We start from the raw sequence: 21,756 nt of genomic DNA on the forward strand, positions 1-21,756 counted from the left end.
TTATACAGTTTGATCATTTCTCTCTCCTGGAAATGAACCTGGTTTATTGCCAGGTGTTGCTCATCTGCAACCTTGTAAGGTGCACTTTATTTGTCTTCTGGAAAATCGCTTCAGGGAAAAGGGTCCCTAAGAGCAACACCCAATGCAGAATGAGACCAATGCAGTCGCACAGAGTTTGTGCTCAGAAGTCCCATACTGTGGGTTTAACGCTCTGTGGTCACTGTCTTCAAAGTCTTAATTTTATCTTTGTATTTGTTTTGTACCTGAAGCCTTAGCTCATATGCAGTCTCCACCTCCTACTGCCTTCCCCAACTAGTTCTCTATCACCTTTTGCCCAGTCACCTGACAAAGGACTTCCTCCTGACTCCTCTCCACCATGACCACTGCTGTCCTTTCCACTCACCCATCCCACCCCCAAGCTGGTGACACCACCACGCATTTCACAAGCAACTTGGTTCCCACCCGATTCCAGTACACAATGGTCTCAGGAGATGCCCTCCGTTGTGGGTTGGTGCAGGAGGCCTGTGGAAGGTGAGACGGCTGGCTGGATATCCCCACCGCAGCGCAGGCACCTCGTATAGGCCCAAGGGAAAGGGGGCAACCGGCAGTACGTGGGCTATGCTTGTGACCATGCAAGCTACTGGGAGGGTCGCTGGGCAAGAGAGTCTACCCTGGCTCAGCAAGTACCCTCCTGCCTCAGGGAGCCATGAGGTTAAACAGCAAAAAAAAAAAAAAAAATTATATATATATATAAACACCATGAAAGGTGGAGAGAGAGAGAACTACAGAAGGAAATGGCTTTTTTATTTTGTTACCTTAACAGAACTTTTTTTCCTGGACCTTTGAAAGAGAGGCTTCACACTCATTTTGCCCTAGGTCCTGCAATTATTTATTTGCTGGTCCTGTCTATAGACTCTAATCAATCTCTCTCTCTTTCAATTTATATGTTATTGAAGAAATGAAGTCATCCTGTAGGTTTGCCCAGAGTCTAGATTTTGCCAATTGCATCCCTATGGGGTCATTTCACAAGGTAAGTCCGTCCTTGATATTTCCTGTCAAAGGTAACTAGATGTGAAGACTTGGTTAGATTTAGATTTCTTTTTTTTAAAGAGTGAATCATAGATAGTATTGTGCACTTTCGCCTAAAGGCATTAAATATATCTCACCGAACCTTTTTAGAGTGAATACCTTATACAAACAGAATACATCAAACTTTGTTTTCTAGTCCTGTACTCGAGCCTCCACTCAATTTAAGGATTGCCTCTTGCCACTCCCCATCAAACGCTTTAGTCTCCAGCATCACCGACCGACTCAAGAGATTGAGGCCTTGGTATTCCCCATTCACCTGGCCACGGCGGCTTTCTCCTGGCCTCTGGGCGACGGCTTTGCCCTCCTCTGCTCGTCCCCCCGCCGCCGCGGCTCCACCAGGCAGCAGCTCGGTAGAGCGCTCCTCCGCATCCACATCGTCATTCTGCGGTCCTTTGGCGCTTACGAGGTTTTACGAACTGAATGAGCTAATGTGTGTTGTGTAAAGCGTAACTCCTGGCGCAAAGAAAGCGCGCAATAAACAATTATAATTAGTGCAAAGCTTTATCATTCAAAATCCCATCTACACGGCGTGGTAAACAGTTCGGACGATATCGCTCTTCCGCAAATGGTGAAACGGGTAAACTGTTACTCCTTTAGATTTTTACCTGAGGGGCACTCGTCCGTAGGTCACTAAACTATAGCAGAGGGAAGAGCCCCTCTTCGGTTCACATTCTTTGCAATGGGTTGACGGCTTTAGAAACAATCGACATAGGAGAAAATGAATAACGCACAAACCAACCAACCGCTTGTTTCTATAAGAATCGAATTCTTCTCGCTCTCAGAGGCCCCGCAGCTTCCTGAAAAACTTCTCCGGAAGAGGACCGGCGCCTGTCGATAATGATGTCGTCACAGAGCGCCGGGGTCAGGAAGGAAATTTGGGGAGGAGATTCCCTTGCGACTATATAAAGCGTCTTCCCATGAGCCTCTCTTTCTCTTCGCCATCTTCCTTGTTACCGGGCGTCCGTAACCATGAAGTAAGCCGGAATCTTAGATGCTAATCCGTTTCCATCCTTGTACAGAGTTGCTGCTCCGTCGTCCCTGGCATGGTTTCTCTTTATCGTAGATGCCTACTCTAATGGGCTTTCACTTTTCGTTACAGGGTCGAGCTCTGCAGTTTCAGCGGGTACAAGATCTATCCTGGACATGGGAGGCGCTATGCCAGGACCGACGGGAAGGTAGAGACACCGTAAAGGCACAGCTTTTTGTGTTGGGAGGAGGAGAGGCCTAATTCGGTTTTGGAGGGCTCCTTTTACACATACCTTGATCTCTGAAAGATTTCGGGAACCTTATGTGGAAGGGTTGTAAAGATCTGAGGTTTCTAAGCTTTCCGGGTTTGGGCCTTGATCTAGTACAGACAACGTCGGAAGTGAGGCGTGGGGTTGGTATGATTTTGATAGCCCAGTGTAAGGGAAATAACTGGGGCTACCTAGATATCTGATTATTTTATGGGCACTAGATCCTCTTGGACTCCCGGACACCGCCACGAATTTGACACCTCGCCTTCCCATACGCTATAATTAGGTATGTCTGCTTTAGAGGAAAGAACGACCAAACGCGAAGACCGTGGTACCTGCCAGTTGTGTAATACAAGCCTTTTTTTTTTCCTATGTGGCCTTCAATTTTGTAAAATGAGAGGCGGCCAGAACTAAAACAATCAGTTAAGGATTTCAAGCTCGGCCTTTTCTACAAGTGTAGTTTAATGGGTAACTACTTTAAACTTACCAAAACAGGTTTTCCAGTTTCTTAATGCAAAATGCGAATCGGCGTTCCTTTCCAAGAGGAACCCTCGGCAGATAAACTGGACTGTCCTCTACAGAAGAAAGCATAAAAAGGGACAGTCGGTAAGTGAAATGGGCTTTGATGTTTTGGTGCTATACCTTTCAAGCTCTCTGAGCATCAGTTACCTGTAATATTGTAATTAAATGTAACTATGTCAAGATCTTCTTAAACTGTAAAGCATTAAATAATGATTTGAAACTGATAATATGAACTTAGTATCTCCTAGTACTTCTCAGGCACACAGTAATTAGCAATTTGAAAGCATCCTCTGGCTCAAGTTAGAGCAATACATTAAACACACTTGGGTTATGGAACATCTTAGGGGGGTTAATAAGATGTTCCAGTAGATGGAATTGAATAGTACCATGGTAATTTAGCTTTGATTATACCTGTAGGATTAGTCCTTACATAAATAGCAGTGGAGTCTTCCAGGAACTAATTCTGTTCATTCTCAAGCCTAGTGGATATGTGACACTTCTTTGTCAGGTTTTGTAATAGAGATGGTTTAACCAATCCATAAGTGGAAAACATATCTCCATATTTGATGTTGAATTACTTTTTGTTGAGTATGGATCTTAAAAGACTTCACCAATGGGTTCATAAGCAAGGCTCATAAGTGTACACATCATCTTTTTATAGGAAGAAATTCAAAAAAAGAGAACTCGCCGCGCAGTCAAATTCCAGAGGGCGATCACTGGTGCATCCCTTGCTGATATTATGGCCAAGAGGAATCAGAAACCCGAAGTTAGAAAGGCTCAGCGAGAACAAGCTATAAGGTGAGAATAGTTTTCATTATGAACATTTCACTTATTGGGATGGATTTTAAGTTTTAGTGTTTGGTTCAGGCATAAGAGTATAATCTGATACTATTGTGTTTTGATACCTAAATCTATTGGGAGACTGTCAATCAAATATTTAGGTTTATGCTACAATAGGAAATAAAAAATTATACAGTGCAGTCTAAAATATTAAGTTGACTTAGTGGTTAATGAAATTTATTGACAACCTTTGGGTTTGGGATTTATCCTGTAAATTAATAGAGATGGGGAAAGAATAAGTTCTCCTTTCGCAAGAGTTCTTCTCCAGGGCCTTGTTAAAAATCTGTAACCTTTGGAAGTAAAGTGCTTTGCCTTGAGTTATTTTTAAACCCACAGGGCTGCCAAAGAAGCAAAAAAGGCTAAGCAGGCATCTAAAAAGACAGCAATGGCTGCTGCTAAGGTAATTATGGGATTTCTTAAATGAGTTAGCAGGAAATCTTATTTTAATATCCAAATTGTGATGATGAAAGTTTCAGGTTATTAAGAAATGTAGTACAAGGCACTAATAGAAATTATATTGGTAACTGATTTTCTTGGTGAGTGGTTCAGATCTCCAGAGAGGTCCCTTCTGCCAGAGCCAGAAGAGTCTTATCAGTGCTAGGCAGGAATTTGGAAAGGGGAAAATAAAAGTGGCTTTTATTTTAAACTTTTTTTTTTTTTAATAAAAGTTTTAAGAATATTACAGAGAGTTATTAACATATAAGTGCCTAATTCACACTTCACAAGTTTTGCAACTTGTGTCCATTTTCTGTTCTAGGATCTAATTTAGGATTCCACAGGGCATTTAGTTGTCTGTCTTTACTCTCCTCCATGTGTGACACTATCTCTTTCTCTACATAATAAGGTGACCTTCAAGCATTTATGTTAGAAATGTAGTTGAATAAGATAGCAATCTAGGATACTAAAGAATCTGGACAGAGAGGGAGGTGATATAAGATTGGGTGAAATGTTACAAAATCATTTTTTTTTTTTTTAAAGGCTCCCACAAAGGCAGCACCCAAACAAAAGATTGTGAAGCCTGTGAAGGTTTCTGCTCCCCGAGTTGGAGGAAAACGCTAAGTTGGCAAATCAGATTTTTAAATAAAGATTTGGCTGTAACTCAGAATTGCACTGGCTTTTTTATAATCATAACCAGGTGTGTTGGACCTGCAAGAAAATTAAGAGCTAAGCATTTTTCAAGACCTTGTTTCAAACCTTTTAAATGCATTATATTATTAAAAAGAGTAACACTTTTCCATTATGTGGGAATATTTGATAAATCCAAATTAAGAGATCAGAAACAGGATTAAGTTATTGTTATTTTGATAATAAACGTTTATTCTGTATAAGGTTTGCTTTATTTTCCTTGGCATATATGTCCTACCATTAGCTGATAGCATAGTAAGAAGTTGCTTAAAACTTACAGCTGTATTAATCTGGTCTTCCTTCCAGAATGTGAAAAGCCTTGAGAAAGGAGCTATTTGACTACTTTCAGTAGCTTGTTGATTCTGGATTTGAAAAGAGCCATACTTAAATTACAAAAGTGTCTGAGTAGTCCGTTTATATCCAAGGGATATATGTATATAAAAGTGGTAAGGAAAAAAGTAATCACTAATTTATATGCTAATCTATCGTTATGTGTGCTGCGGAAGCGAGCACTATATAATTTATATATGGATTGTTTACGCTTGGCTCAGGGCTTGTTACAGGGCTACAAGGGAGCAGAAAAAAAATTTATATATGAAGAACAGGCTTGTGCTCTGCACAAGGTAGATTGTCTTTATCATTGGAGCATTCGTTACTTGCCAAGGTGTGCCAGGTTGCAAAAATAGACTACCATCTCCTTTTAAGTATAATATTAAGATTACTTTGAGTGGATTAGTGGGGAAGTTAAAATGGGAAAATGATTTGCAGAGCACCTCCTGTATGTCAGGTACAGTACATTCATGTCTATCCTTGACTGTTATTGGTAGACGGCATCCCTGTGTTTTAGATAAGGAAACATGTTCAGGTTTCCATAGTACTCCTTACTCTATATTTCTTAGAAATATGTATATAAACATTCTCTTACATATATCTCTCACATATCCATTTACTCTTACCTGTATGTACTCTATATATCCATTCTGCCTTTTTGTAAGTTTTTTTTAACCTGCCCAGTGTCTACAATACAGATACACAGACGCGTTAATTGATGTTAATATCAGGCACTGGAATACAGCCTCCAAATTGGTCTCTAAATCTGTGCACATGTAAATGATTCCTATTTACCACCCCACTTGTTCTACAAGTGTAGAACATTTGTTGAACTTGATGATAGCATGTTTTTATAATTGTAGTTTAGTTAAAATCCATGGTTTAACTTAGGGTTCAATCTATCCCTTGTAATCATTCAGATTAAAAAAACAACTATTTCAGTTCTGTTTTGTTCATAATAACGTGCCACCAAAACCACCATCCATTACCAAACATTACCGTCATTCAAAATAGGAACCCTGTATATTTTAAACCTTAACATTCCCACTTCCTGTCCCCACCTCTCCCATGGCAATTTATATTCTAGATTCTGACTCCTACGTGTAAATGCCCCCCCCCCCTTTTTAAGGAGGTATGGTTGATTGAACCCAGGACCTCATGCTTGCCAAGCAGGCACTCAAGCGTTGAGCTATACTGGTACTGCTGTATAAATGCTTTTTGATGAAAGAAAAATATATTCTTACCCACTATGAAAATATTTTTTTAAAACAGTCTCCATTGTTCGTGTTTGGATGCAAATTAAGGGGTATCTTTTAAATCTAGATTTTCTTTAGTAGTAATTAATCCTTCCCCAACTTGTCATTTCCATATCTTACCTGTGTTGTTTACCTAAGGTTTTGTTTAAGTCTATTAAATTTAGTTTTAAAAGAAAATTATTTCCCAGTAGGTAGGTGAAATGAGACTAGCCTCTTGTGGGGGCAAATTTGTACCTCTGCTGTGGCAGCTCCTCAGGGAGGCTAGGGAGCATCTCTCTCACCTAAGTCCTCCCCCAGCTGTAGTGGCAAAGTCTACAGATTTGGGTAACCGCGGGTAGTTTTGTCATTTGCCTTAGGAGTTCATCATCCTTAACAGCTGGAATCTTCATCAAGGGCACTGCTTCATTTGTCTCGGACAATATGGGAATTACCATACCCCCCTCTGAGACTTGGTGTAATGTCCTGCTTTCTAGCTCACTGCATTCACCGCTGTGTGCTGCTCACCTGTCTTCACAGAGGTCTTAGTGACTGCAAACCATGTGGGTAGGGTGGCTATGGATGGGGTAGGGAGCATCTTTTGCTGCAGTGGCTACTCCAAGGCTGGGAAGCACAGAGCCTTCTGGTCTCAGTGACAGTCACACAGCCCGAGGCTCTTTGGCTTATTGCAGACTCAATATGGTGTCTGTCACCTTGATTAGTAGGTGATTAGAACCCATACCCCACACAGGGAAACAGCACAAGTCCTCTAGGCTCCTAGTGCACTCTGTATGTTTAGTGTAAAATGGAGAACTTCCTTTCGCCCCAACCTGTTTAAAAAGATAAGCGCATGAAGCTAAAAAAATTTGGTAGCAGACTTGGCCCAGTGGTTAGGGCACTCGTTTACCACATGGGAGGTCCGTGGTTCAAACCCCGGGCCTCCTTGACCCGTGTGGAGCTGGCCCATGCACAGTGCGGATATGCTCAAGGAGTGCTCTGCCACGCGGTGGGGAGCCCCACGCTCAAGGAGCACACCCTGTAAGGAGAGCGGCCCAGGGCGAAAGAAAGTGCAGCCTGCCCAGGAATGGTGCCGCAAACATGGATGCAACAAAAAGAAACACAGATTCCCATGCCGCTGACAACAGGCAGACAAAGAAGACACAGCAAATAGACACAGAGAACAGACAACTGGGGTCGGGGTGAGAAATAAATAAATCTAAAAAAAAAGTTGCTAGCCACTCTTCCTGCCCGCTCCTCCTACATAAGATTGCACTTCATATGTAGAATTTCTGCACTACCTATAAGATGATAATTCCCAAAAAGTCCTGGCTATTCCCTGGATAGTTCGGAACTACTTGAAGCTTAGAAAAGACAATAACTCCTATCATGGAGAAACTTAAGATTTTATAATGCTTAACTAGAACTTGCATTTCCATGTGGATTGGGGTCTGTCTTTGGTCCCAATGCCCCAAGCCCAAGATTCTACTAGGAACCTCAAAAATCACGTTTTTATGTTGACTGTTGCAGAACCTAAAAAACTGATCCCTTTACCCCAGGGGTTCTTTAATGTTTTTTGTTCCACTGATCCCTTTGCCAGTCCGTGTGAAAACCACGCACCCTTTCCTAAAGCCACATTATACTGTGTATTATTTAATAAATATAACACACACCAACAGTTCCCCACAAGAATAATTTTTTCATTTTAATTCAAGCTGGGATCCCTTGTTAAGAACCCCTGCTTTACCCCTTTAGCTCTCTCCAATTGAGTAATCTGCCCAGCAGCTCCAACACGTGGCTCCTCAGAGAGCCTGGGGAAGAAAGGGAAAAAAAAAAATCAAAGGAAATTGCCAGAACTTAACATGTCCGCTCAAAAATACTTTTTTTCAAGGGCGGGCCTACCCGCATCCAAAATGTCCGCCAGTAGTTTTGACGTCAATCATTCACTTCATTAAATCAGAAAGCAAGTGCGCTCCAATCAGCGTACAGTCCCCTCACCCACAGCCCTTGATCACGTCACTTCCGCTGGTGCAGCAGCCATTTTGTCAGTCGCCAGCGGATCCCGCGCACTGAAGAAGTGCAGTTCCCCCTGGTTACCAACTCGTCTTTTCTCCTTGCGCCCTGCGGACACGGTCGAAAAGTGCTCACCAGAGGCGCAGCCATACCTCCCGCAGTGCCACCGCTACTGTTGCACCCGCCCAGAGTTAGTGAGCTTTCTCTCCCCGCACTGTCAGGCGCCCTCAGGGAGCCTCCGTCCGCGATGTCAAGCGAGGATAGCTACCGGGCCATCCTGCGCTACTTGACTAACGAGCGGGAACCGTATGCTCCGGGCACCGAAGGCAATGTCAAGCGTAAGATCCGCAAGGCGGCCGCCTGCTACGTGGTGCGCGGCGGGACCTTGTTCTACCAGCGGCGGCAACGACACCGCAAGACCTTCGCAGAGCTGGAGGTGGTGCTGCAGCCTGAGCGGCGCCGAGGGCTCATCGAAGCGGCGCACCTGGGCCCGGGCGGCACTCACCACACCCGGCATCAGACCTGGCATGACTTGTCCAAGACGTACTGGTGGCGAGGTAGGCTCTCGCCCGCGGCGAGGGGCTGGGCTGGCGGCTTGTTGACTGGGCAAGGCCCGCTCGCGCGGCCTGTTTGCGCACTCGCGTGCTGGAGGCCCCGCGCCTCTCCCGAACGCTCCTCGCCGGCGCAGCCTGCGGTCGGCGGAGCCGTGGCTGTCAGACTGAGCCGAGCGGGTGGGGGACGCGAAAGGAGCCGCACTTCCCACAGGAAGGAGGCTGGGGAAGCTGGGGGCGGGTCTTGGCCCGGGGTGGGGCGAAGGGGGCTTCCCCGGGGGCTGGGCCAGCCGCGGGGAGGGGCCGGGGTGCGCGAGCTGCGCGGAGCCCGCCTCCTCGGACTGCGCCTGAGGCAAAGCCTCCTTTCCAGGCTGAGGAAGCTTTGGGGCGGTCGGAAGGCTGCCTTTTAAAATGCTGTTTAAACTCACAGTTGTGCCTAGGAACGGCTCTCCAAGAACCCGGGTTCCTGACTCCAGGATCTTCCGCTCGGGTTTTGACGAGCGGGTTTGAAGTGCTCTGGACCCGCCTACCGTTTTATTCACATTGTGGTAGTACCGCGTGGATAAATAAGGATTAACGCAGACATGCGCAGAAGTACTGTGGAGTGATTGTATGGAGAGAGTAGACTTGAACTTAGTTTTTTAGAGCAAGAATTAAAGAATATTGGATTCTCTTAATTATGAATGTTTTAATGTCTTCACAATGGGAGACAAGGTGAAAAGCGCCTTGGGAACTGTGAGGCACAGTATTTACCCAGAACTAATACAATAACTGATTTTTACTGTAAGAAAATACTAGCTCTAAAGTTTTTTTTTTTATTTTGGGGAGGATTTGCAAGGGCGCATGGCTTCTTAATCGCCATCTCTCTACACAAAGATGAATATTGAAACTGCTGGTTTAGGTAATAGTTTGCAAGTCTTTTTAAAGAGATTTGTTGGGGATTCTGCCACTGCGTGGCTGTGGATAAATTAATGTATGAATATTGGATACTTCTGTGAAATAAAGATGTTAGACTACTAAATCTTTTCTAAAGTTTTATTTTTTTACAGTTATGAACTTAGTCTTCAGAGGGCTATCCATATTAAAATCTAGTAAGTAGGCCTTCCGTTCATTAGAGAGTTCTTCGGTTGCTTTCAAAAACAGATTCCAGTTATGTATTCTTTTTAAATGCTTTTTTAAAATTGTTTCTATTTCATATATCTGAATTAAACTATAAAGAGATAGCTGTAAAGAGTAAATATCGGGTACAGCATTTTGTTAGCGTTAGTTTGGGCAGGTCTTTTGTTGAACAGATCTCAAGTTTAATGCTTTGCAGGCTAAAGATGATAGTTATAGTTAAAGGTAACACTGATAAAACTTATATGCAGGCATGGTTCTAAACACTTAATTTGTTTTCACTCATTTAATTTTCATAAAACTTTGTGTAGTAGAAATAGTTCTCTCCTTTTTACAGATAGACACAAACATCAATAGGTAACATTACATGTTAAAGGTCACAAAGCTAGCTGACCCTTGTGATTTCACACACTTCTTGAACATTGTAATGTGGTGCTATTTACTATTACATGTATTATATGGTACCATGGGTTTATTTTCTTTTCCTCAATTTATTATCTGTGGGTAACATCTAATCCAGTTATTGTTTGCACTGTTTTAAAAGACAAAAACAAAAAACAGTGCAACCATGACCATGTTTGTGTTAGCTTAATTAAAATAGGAAAGATAAGGGATTTAAAAATCGTTAAATATTTAGAGCATCTGTTCTCAAGTTATGGTCCAGGGACCCATGTGGAAGGAAGATCCCTGAGAACCTTTCAGGGGATTCACAAGATAAATTATCTTCATAGAGATATTTAGGCATTATATTCCTTTTTCACTCTAATTCTTACAAGTACCGGTGGAGTTTTCCAGAAACTATATATAAGGTGATATAGCAACAGAGTGAATGCAGAAGCATATATGATAATCTGTCTTTTGTTAAGCCATACACTAAAAACAATTTGCAAAAATGTAGAACAGTGCCGTTCTTCTGGCTAATTGTTTAAATTTTTATTTTTCATGAAAATGATATTTATGTTGGCACAAAATGTATTTATTATGGGGTATGTTATTTGCTAATTATACTTTTTATGATGAATTTTTCCTCTTTTAAAAGTGGAATTGGTATTCAGTAAACATTCGAGCACTGTGCCCTCGATTATTAGCTATTCATTTTTTTTTAAACAAAAAAATTTTATTGGTACATATTAATGTTAGAAAGAAAGCTGTGCCTAAAGTAGAATGAACATTTACCCGATTGTGGAGAAGAAAAGAATTTATTCACGATCTTGCAAGAATGGTCACACGACCTGAATAAAATGCCTGACATGCCAAGCAACCAGACAAAACAGCATTTATACTCTAAGCTTAACACATAGGTCCCTCCCCTGTTCCCCATTGATTGGGTTCTTCAGAGATTACAGCCTACCCAAGAGATCTAATTAACTTACATGGGTTCCAGCTCTTACTTACTGCTCCCACACCCTAATTTTGGCGACCCTGGAGTTGGCACTGCCTTCAAACTTGGCACCACTTTCAAACTTGGCGCCAAAACCATTAGAGCCTTTTTCCCTCCTTACTTTAACTGCATCCTTACTTTGACCTTCATGTGAAAGCTAAACTTAATCCCTTTTCTTAAAATTAATAAAGCATACAATTCATCCAAAGTATATTATTCACGGTTTTTGGTATAATCATATAGTTGTGCAATCATCATTTCAATCATTAAAAAAAAATTTTTTTTAAGGTACCAGGGGCTGGAGATTGAACCTGGGACTGTGACTGTGGGAAGCTGGTGTTCAGCCACTGAGTCACTTTGGCTCCCCCAGCTATCCATTTTGATATTTTATTTACCAATGCATTAATACTTTGGCAGTATACTTGTTTCTTTATTACAGGTTTATTAGAATTACCAAAACTATGTAAATAGGAAAAAAATACATTCTTAATAACAATAGTGGAATGGAAGGAATTTTCACTGGTCAATTCCTTCATAAATAACTTGTTTTGAAAATTTAAAAGCTCTTTCATAACCAACCTATATAGCATGCTTCTGAGTAATTAAGAAGAATGATTAAGCTGATTGATTTTAGTTATAAAGATGGTGTTTATAACAAGTTATTTATAATGATGTAGAACTAAAAATAAGCATTTTTAACCCCATTTTAAAATGTTATAAACTATAAATGGCCTCTCTAAATAGATAGATATTCTGAAGTCATTGGAGACTGTATCCTGGGACCTTATAAGATTTGTTCAAAACCAGTATGCTAGATATATTAAGAATTAGGTAGTCATTCTTTATGCTGTTTGTTCTGGAATGCTACCATCATAAGCAATTTGGTGCTCTGGCAGTGTTGTAGCAAACTTCCCTTAGTTAAGCACAATGAAAAACTCTGAGTGCCTAAAGTTTATGTATATTACTTACCAAATTCATTTCAGAATGGAGTGTGTTAAATACTGTCCTTTTTTCCTACATCTTTTTTTTATCCTGTATTGTAGTATGTTCTAGAGTTTCACAATAAATGACTGGCCCCTGATTCAATCAAAAGCTGCTGTGTGCAGACTTAAATGCATCTAAAATGAGAACATAAAATGAGGAAAAAGATGAACCTAGCAGAATCACATACAGTAATAGGTTAAGTTAGCCACCTGCAGAAGATTCATAATTGTTTAGACAATGGGTATAAATTGATACTGCTGTTAGTTAAACTAGACAGTGAGGAAGAATCTCTAGAAAACTGTTAACTGGGTTTGTGTAAAGTAAAGCTGTAACTAATCATTTGTTGTATAACCTTGTTGAAGAAAAGTAAACAGAACAATTGAAGGACTAGTATAGTTGGAAACTAGGAAAAGGAGCCACTAAGTAGGAAGTAGTCATTACCAGCACTTACCAGGAAGAGGTTCTTGAACATCTGACAGATGCAAATTGTTCATCTTGGCCAATAGAGCTATAAAGTACTGCAGCTGTGTTGCCTCTCAGAAGACTTTTGGCTATGTCTGTAGACAGGTTTTTGGTGGTTTGTTTTTTTGTTTGTTTTTTATGTATCAGGGAGCTGGAGATTGAACCCAGGATCTCATATGTGGGAAGCTGGCACTCAACCACTGAGCCACATCAGCTTCCCTAAGTTGTTGGAGTTTTTTTAGTTTGTTTCGGTTGTTTATATTTCTTTTTTTCAGGAGGCATGGGGAACTGAACTTGGGAATTTAGGAATTTCGGCACTCAATTGCTTGAGCCACATTCATTCCCTATAGACAGTTTTGATTGTCATAACTTGGGGGTAGGTGGGGATTGATGTATGCTAGTGGCATCTAGTAAGTAGAGACCAGGGATGCTCCTAAACATCCTCCTACAACAAAGAACATCCAACTCAGAATGGTCAGTACTGATGAGGTTCAAAAACCTGCTGTAGAGTGAGAAACTGTTCCTCAAGCTATTTTTTTGTTGTTGTTTTATTTTTTTTCTTTCTCTCTCCTTCCCCCCTGTTGTCTGCTCTCTGTGTCCATTTGCTGTGTGTTTTTCTGCATCTGCTTGCATTACTAGGCAACACTGGGAAACTACGTCTCTTTTTTTTGTTGCATCATCTTGCTGCATCAACTCTATATGTGTGCAGTGCCACTCCTGGGCAGGCTGCGCTTTTTTCACACGGGTCAGCTCTCCTTGCAGGGCACACTCCTTGTGTGTGGGCCACCCCTACGTGGGAGTGCCCCTGCATGGCATGGCACCCTTTGCACATGGAAGCACTGCACATGGGCCAGCTTACTACACAGGTCAGGAGACCTTGGGTTGCGAACCCTGGACCCATATGGTAGGCAGATGCTCTATCAGTTGAGCCACGTCCGCTTCCACCTCAGGCTGTTTTTATTAGAGGACTACTCTCTAAACTAATTTATTTCCCTTTGTTCTGATTCTTCCACCTTTTAATAGTAATTTGGTGTTTTATTTGGACTTTTCTATTTTGGATACAGAGAGAAAGTTGACTGACAGCATTATTTAACAGTTTGTAGCAGTTAAAATGTGTCAGGCTCTGTTCAAAGTGCTTTATCAGTATTAACATTTAACCCTCAATACCCTGTGAAGTGCTATAAATACAGTAGTTCCCATTTTACAGAAAACACAGAGGCACAGGTTACAGAACAAATTAGTGGATTCAAAATTTGCTACATAAATAATTTCAGCTTCTTGCAGTAATTCCCCACTCGTAAAGTAGTAAATTAACGATATTTATATAATGTGTGGTTAACTTGTCTCATTCTTTAAGCCTGGTCAACTCAAACTTGAACTGAGGAGATTAAGTTTCTGAATCTGTAAAGCTAGATTTAAGATGATCCCATCAAGACATTGACACCTTGAAGTTAAAGGATATATACAACATAATATGGAGATTTTGGGGACAATTAATGGGCTATAATATATTAGTATTTTTCCTGCAATTTTTCTTACTTTTTGTCCTTATTCAAATGTTTTTTGTGTAGTTCGCCCAATACTATTTGAATTCATCCGATTAATACATTAATCAAAACTCTCATGTATGCAGAGCATACTTAATTGTGTAGAATCTAAAATATTTAGAAATATATCCAAAGGTAATTAGAAAAAACTCCCGGGAAACGGACTTTGGCCCAGTGGTTAGGGCGTCCGTCTACCATATGGGAGGTCCGCGGTTCAAACCCCGGGCCTCCTTGACCCGTGTGGAGCTGGCCATGCGCAGTGCTGATGCGCGCAAGGAGTGCCGTGCCACGCAAGGGTGACCCCCGCGTAGGGGAGCCCCACGCGCAAGGAGTGCGCCCGTGAGGAAAGCCGCCCAGCGTGAAAAGAAAGAGCAGCCTGCCCAGGAATGGCGCCGCCCACACTTCCCGTGCCGCTGACGACAACAGAAGCGGACAAAGAAACAAGACGCAGCAAATAGACACCAAGAACAGACAACCGGGGGGGGGGGGAATATAAATAAATAAATCTTTAAAAAAAAAAAAAGAAAAAACTCCATTTTCTTGTTTTTATTTTGAGCTGAAAATTTCCGTAGTATTCTTTATTCTCTAAGTATACTTATTATTTAGAAATATGTATATAAACATATTCTCTTACATAATTCTTCGCTCTCACATATCCATTTACTCTTACCTGTATGTAAACTATATATCCCTTCTGCCTTTTTATCAGTTTTTTAAACCAGTTTTTTTTTAAACTTTCCCAGTACCTACAATACAGGTACAGACTTGTTATTGATTTTAATATTATCAGGACTAGTGAATACAGTCTCCAAATTGGTCTCTAAATCTGTGCACATGTAAATGCCTTTTTTTTCTTTTTTATTAGAAAAGTTGTAGGTTTACATAAAATAGAGGATTCCCAGATATCACTCTACCAACAATACCTTGTTTTAGTGTGGAACATTTGTTGCAGTTCATGACAGCACATTTTTATAATTGTACACTTAAAGTCCGTGGTTTAACTTATGGTTCACTGTGTAGTGTAGTTCCCTGAATTTAAAAAAAAATATTTTCGTTTTGTTATTATATATATAATCTAACATCCCTTCTACTTATATTCAGATATATATTTCAGTGCTGTTAATTGTGTTCACAATGTTGTGCTGCCATAACCACCGCATTACCAAAAATTTTCCATTATTCCAAATAGGAACCCTGTACATTTTAAATCTCAACTTCCTGCTCCCTATCCCCACCCTATCCCCTGGTAACCTATAGTGTAGATTCTGACTCTTATGTGTAAATGCTTTTTTGATGAAAGTGATATTTAACCTTAACCTATTATTTTCTAATTTGTGTTCTGCTCCTCGCCAAAAGTCTTCTGTAAACAAAGAAATTTGGTAAATTCCTAGGTTACACAGGTTCCTGGAAGAACCCAGAGCTTCTACTATGATATCTATATATATGTCTAAAATGAGAATATACTTTCCTAAATTCATTAGTCCGGTGTATACTTTTTTATTAAGTATGACGCAGAATACAATTTGAGACATATTCCTTGCATCCTATCTGAAGGTTGAAAAGTGTAAGGAGAGTGGGGGCGGTGGGGGTGAATGGGGACCTTATATTTTTTTAATGTAATATCTTTTAAAAAAATGAATAAATTGAGTAGAATTTGGAAAAAAATTTTTAAAAAAAAGAAAAGTATAAGGAACTTATGATTTGACATCCTGAAATTTCTCAAGAATATATCGTATGCCTCTGTATCATATTAGTTAATTAACAAACCTCTTCATTTGCGTTTACTTGGAAATCATGTGGGAAGAAGTTTCTGCCACAGGGATGGGGAAATATATTCCTGGGTAAGCAGCGTAATATACTAAAGATTGCATGGCTTCTGGAGTTCCAGCTCTACCATTTACTAAATGTGACGTTGGACAAGTTACTTAAATCAGTGCTTCCATCCCTACAAGAGGGATGGTGTGTATGTATATAAAGTCTTCTTCCCAGTTTCTCCACCCCTACCCAGCTTGTGGAGCTGAAAGTTGAAATTCAAAATAGACTTTTTGAATAGTTGTGTATTAGGTTATGCATGCTGTTAAGTAAAAAAAAAAATTTAAAATACGGCTTTCCAAATATTTATTTTGACAAGTTTGGTGAGTGGGTTGCAGGTTGGCTCCACCTGCCATTTTCATCTACAGTCTGGGTAGCATGTCCATCTGGGACATGTTCTTTTGGCAGAGGGGATTAAGATCAAAAAGCTGGTAGGAACCTGAATTAGTTTGCCACAATTACTAAAACCTTGTTGACTTAAACAATAAGAATTTATAATGTCAGTTTTGGAAGCTAGAAGTCTAAAATTAAGGTATTTCAGTAGGATCATGCTTCCTCTGAAGTCTGAGCATTTTGGAGATGACTTGGTGACAATCCATGACTCAATATCTGCTCAGTCACATAGCCACCTGTCTCCTTCAGTCTCCGTCTGTCTCTATATCCAAATTTCCTCTGTTTATAAGGACTGTAGTCATATAGGATTAAGGCTCTCCCTGTTTCATTTTGTCCTCATCTTAATTTATAACATCTTCAAAGATCCTATGTACAAATGAGTTCACATCCACAGGACCAGGCACTTGAACATGTAGGCGCGCATGATTCAGTCCATAACAGAATCACTCAGTACTGATGAAAGTTTCTGTTTAGACATGGCACACATCATGTTCATACATATTCTGTTGGCCACAGCAAATTTCATGGTTAAGCCTGATGTGAATGGGGTAGAGAAGTATTAGCTTGAGCCATATTATTTTTTTTTTTTTAGATTTATTTATTTTTAAAATTTATTTCTCTCCCCTTCCCCACCCCCTACTGTTGTCTAGCTTGAGTCATACTAAATAACTGTTTAGGTAAAAAATATTAGAATATTGGCAATTTCATATAGTTCCTGTTGCAACTTACATGTAAATGGGTAGATTATATAATCATCCTACAGGGGGGAGGGTGAATAACTGGGAATAAACAACAAAAGACTTAACCTCAGCATCAAAACAAACATAACCATGTATCTTTGAAAAAATAATGTATTTTACATTCTAAAAGAACTAACTCTAAATACTTTATGGGGCACATGTGTGTCTACACATATGTTCTCAACAATACTTAAGTATACACAGATTAGTCAATGATACAGTATATTGTTCAGTTTTCAGGTAAGAGCAGTGCCTTAGTTTCCTTGCTGCTAAGGCAAGTACCATATAATGGGTTGGGAATAAAGGAAACAATAGGGGGAAGCAGATGTGGCTCAAGTGGTGAGCTCCCACGTACAACATGGGCGGTCCCTGGTTTCGTTCCTGGTGGCTTCTAAAGAAGACAGCAAGCTGGCACAATGGGCAGGCATGGCAAGCTGATGCAGCAAGACAGTGCAACAAGAGACAGAAGAAAAAGCGTGATGAGAGACACAACAAAGCAGGGAATGAGGTGGCCTCAAGCAATTATTTGCCTCCCTCTCATATCGGAGGTCCCAGGTTCAGTTCCCAGTGCCTCCTAAAAACGAAACATGGAAAACGAACAGACACAGCAAGAGCAAACAATGAGGGGGTAGGGAGAAATAAATAAAATAAATCTTTAAAAAAAAAACAAGCGAAAAAAAGAAAAGGAATAGGAATTTATTGGGTCTGGTCCAAAAACAAGGCTTTCTCCCCAAAGACAGTGGCACTTTGGGGCTAGCTGCTGGTGATCCTTGGTCCTTGGCTTTTCTGTCACATGGCAGTGCACATGACACTGTCTTCTCCTTTCTTCTCTGGGTTCCATTGACTTCGGGCTCCTTCCTGTGGCTTTCTTTCACTGAGTTTCATTTTGTTTATTAAAGACTCCAGTAATTCAGACTAAACATCAGACCGACTGAGTTGGCCACACCTTAGTTGAAAATAATGTCTTCAAAAGGTCCTAATTACAGTGGTTTTATACCCACAGGAACGTATTTATGAACATGTTTTTTTCTGGGATACATAATTCAGCCCCCAAAAAGCACTATTAAATTGACTTTTTCTTTCATTGTAGGTATATTAAAGCAAGTCAAAGATTACATCAAACAGTGTAGCAAGTGCCAGGAAAAACTAGATCGCTCCCGTCCAATATCAGATACTTCAGAGATGTTGGAAGAATTGGGACTAGACCTTGAATCTGGAGAAGAAAGTAATGAATCGGAAGATGACCTGAGCAATTTTACTTCACCTTCAGCTACAGCCTCCAAACCTGTGAAAAAGAAACCAGTATCCAAACATGAACTTGTATTTGTAAGTGGTATTTGCCATTTAGTTTTAATGTTTATAACTAGTTAGGTAGTATTTGCAGTCTTGGTGGATTTTATTTTACCCAAACCACTAAGACTGCTTGACCATAGGCACTGATACTGAAGATATAAACAGGTTTATGTATTTGAAGTAGAATTTACTAAGACAAAAATAGGTAATGCATTATGTTTTAAGCTAAACGTATGCTAATACTATCTCTTCATTAATTGTAAATGTTCCTTTTGTTTCTTCTATTTAGGATATACTCAGTAACTTGTTGGTTTGTTGTTAATTATCCTGCCTCCCTTCTTTTTAATGGTAGGTTGATATAGGTAGACAGAACACATTTCTGAAAACAGTGTCTGGATCAGTGCAGCCAAATAAAATTAAGCTGTCTAGGTCTTTGATTTTACCTGTATCAGCTTCATACATCATCAAATTCCTGATGAGTAAAGAGGAAGCAAGAATTACAAGAGATACAGGTTTTCATTAAGTCAAGTAGAATGACATAGGCAATATTGAAAACAACATATCTGTTTATTTAAATATATAGGTAACAAAGGTTTTTCTTCATATTAATTAAGAATACCTGTTAGGAAGGAATAATGTGTCTTATTTTAAATTCTGTTAGGGATAAAAATATAGATAATGTATACTACAATTCTTGGTCTCAAATTTATTTTGATAGGTTGACACCAAAGGTGTGGTAAAACGGTTTTCTCCAAAACATTGTCAGTCTGTCTTAAAACAACTGAATGAACAGAGACTCTCCAACCAGTTCTGTGATGTTACATTGTTAATTGAAGGAGAAGAATACAGAGCTCATAAATCTGTTTTGTCAGCTAATAGCGAATACTTTCGAGATCTTTTTATTGAGAAAGGTGCTGTTTCCAGTCATGAGGCAGTGGTGGATCTTTCTGGTAAGAATTTTCTAACTGTCTTGCTTTTGCTTATAAGTACATTCTGACTGTGTATGTATGTGTGGTCACTTGTATGTTCCAAACACAAGATTTATGCCGTAGAGGGATGTGTATGTATGTATGTGTGTGCACCTGTATGTTCCAAACACAAGATTTATGCCAGTGGGAGAAGCCAGGCAACAAACTAAGCTGAACTGAAAGTTCTTCCTTTCAACAAGGTTTCTGATACACAGTTACAGAGAACGCTATTATTCTCTCTCATTGCCTCTTAGGAGAGGCAACTGTAGCTATAGAAGAATTTCTGGGATTTAAACAGTTAAAAACAATTAGAAATTCACAACCACATCAGTGTTATAAACAAGTGAATATATTATTTTAATATTATCTTTACCTTTTGTTGTGAAACATGTAATTGTAGATAGAGTACTTTTGTATATATTTTTTCTAAGATTAATCATTAGAAAATAGATTTCAATAATCAAACTGTGCATGTTTATCATAATTCCAAGTGAAGTGTTTTGATTTTTGGTAAGTGAATATGTTGATTTTCTTTTGGCTTCACTGGAATATTGGCTTAAGAGTCAGCTAACAAATATTTACAAAGAATTAAAATGGATAGCATTAAGCTATTTTCTCACAATATAAAATTGCTATCACTCTTAAATTTAATTAATGACATCATTGAGTGAGTTAAATGTCATTTCCCTTTCTGAAACCTAAAAGTGACTTTACCCAGGAATATAAATACCTACCTTTTTTTTGACCACATCTCTTCTGGAAAGATAAATATATATATATTTGTCTTTACATACTTTGTGTGTGTGTGTGTGTATATATATATACACACACATTTCCTTAGCCAGTAGCATTATGTTTAGTTACTAAAAATATATTTGTTAAGCATCCACTGTGTGCCAGGAATTGGCATAGGCTCTGGGAATACAATGGTGAACAAAAAGTTTTTTGGAGCTTAGGGTTGTATTACACTATATATTGGGGATATTTTTTTCTGGTTTGGTGATACAGAGAAAAAAAAATGTCTTATACTAGATAGTCTGGAGAATAAACCTCATCACAGGTGTAGGCTTTTGATATAAATTAATTTTGATAATGTTGTCCAATCTTTTATGCATCTGAAGCAGGAAGAGGGTTGCCTTTTTCAGTTTCACAGCCATGTGTATTGAATGAAAAGATGTCTGCCCTGAAGCAGCTAAGGCACAGCGTTCTAATAGTCTAACAAAAATACCTCATTTATTCTTAATTTGAGGTGCATATTTTCATGTATTGTTCAACAAACATGATGTAAACCAGTAGCAGGTGAAATAGACATTATTAAACAGTGATATAATGTCCATTGATCTAAGTTTTCCTATCATATTTAACCTTTTTTTTTTTTTAGGAGGTACCGGGAATTGAACCCAGGACCTCAGCATGGGAAGCAGGCACTCAACCACTGAGCTACATTTGCTCACCATGTTTTCCTTCTTAGATATCTTTAACTTTTAATCCATTTCAAATTTGTTTTTGTTGGTGTGGGATAGGTATTCAATTTGATTTTTTTCCTCTATTGATAATCACTTGTCTCAGAACCATTTAGTGATAGATAACCCTACTCCCTTCTCATCTAGCCACAATGCAAATTCTGTTTCAAAACAAATTTGTGCACATGTTTGGGTGTGATTCTAGGCTCTACGCTATTCTGTTTTTGTTGTCTCTTTCTGCATTACTATCAATTGATCTTAATTACTTTGGCTTTATAATTCTTTAACATAAGTCCTCCACTTTTACTATTCATAACTCTTCGCTCTCCCATAAAAATTGTAAAGTCAGCTTTTCAACTTCTACACACACACAAAGAGAAAAGAATGAATTATTTTAATAGGGATTGCATCAAATTAATCATTTATAGATTTATCCATAAAGGTCTTAGACATCTTTTGTTAGATTTATTCCAAGCTACTTTACATTTTTTAAATATTTTGTTTCTTCTTAAAACTATTTATAATTTATTTTGGTGTATGTTAATGTTATTTTTAGTAATACTGATACATTCCTTTAGTAATTTAGACATTTATCAGTAAAGTCTTTGGGGGTTTCTTACATAAAATAAACATATTATGTAATAATGGCTTTCTTTTTTGCTT

The 21,756-nt window shown here is 39.4% G+C and overlaps 2 protein-coding genes and 1 long non-coding RNA gene across 3 annotated transcripts in view; 2 read left to right on the forward strand and 1 right to left on the reverse strand.

The window, feature by feature from the left end:
• The first annotated feature begins 1,938 nt into the window (after window positions 1-1,938).
• Window positions 1,939-4,791, forward strand: RPL24 (ribosomal protein L24). The gene is made up of 6 exons (XM_012519937.4): window positions 1,939-2,063; window positions 2,189-2,264; window positions 2,820-2,930; window positions 3,508-3,644; window positions 4,023-4,086; window positions 4,665-4,791. Exons 1-6 carry the CDS (start codon window positions 2,059-2,061, stop codon window positions 4,743-4,745), a joined length of 474 nt encoding a protein of 157 aa, XP_012375391.1. The 5' UTR covers window positions 1,939-2,058; the 3' UTR covers window positions 4,746-4,791.
• Window positions 4,792-8,049: 3,258 nt separating this feature from the next.
• LOC139438892 (uncharacterized) lies at window positions 8,050-8,398 on the reverse strand. Its single transcript, XR_011648684.1, has 2 exons — window positions 8,273-8,398; window positions 8,050-8,181 (listed from the first exon to the last, which is right to left on the reverse strand). It is a non-coding gene; the product is annotated as an uncharacterized lncRNA (long non-coding RNA).
• Window positions 8,383-21,756, forward strand: part of ZBTB11 (zinc finger and BTB domain containing 11) — a 36,159-nt gene continuing 22,785 nt past the window's right edge. Inside the window, exons 1-3 of the mRNA XM_004479231.4 lie at window positions 8,383-8,940; window positions 18,460-18,695; window positions 19,381-19,612. Coding sequence (XP_004479288.2) covers window positions 8,631-8,940; window positions 18,460-18,695; window positions 19,381-19,612 — 778 coding nt within the window. The 5' untranslated portion in view covers window positions 8,383-8,630. The remainder of the gene's footprint in view (window positions 8,941-18,459; window positions 18,696-19,380; window positions 19,613-21,756) is intronic.

This window comes from Dasypus novemcinctus, chromosome 4 (assembly GCF_030445035.2).
Source record: "Dasypus novemcinctus isolate mDasNov1 chromosome 4, mDasNov1.1.hap2, whole genome shotgun sequence".
Taxonomy (NCBI): domain Eukaryota; kingdom Metazoa; phylum Chordata; class Mammalia; order Cingulata; family Dasypodidae; genus Dasypus; species Dasypus novemcinctus.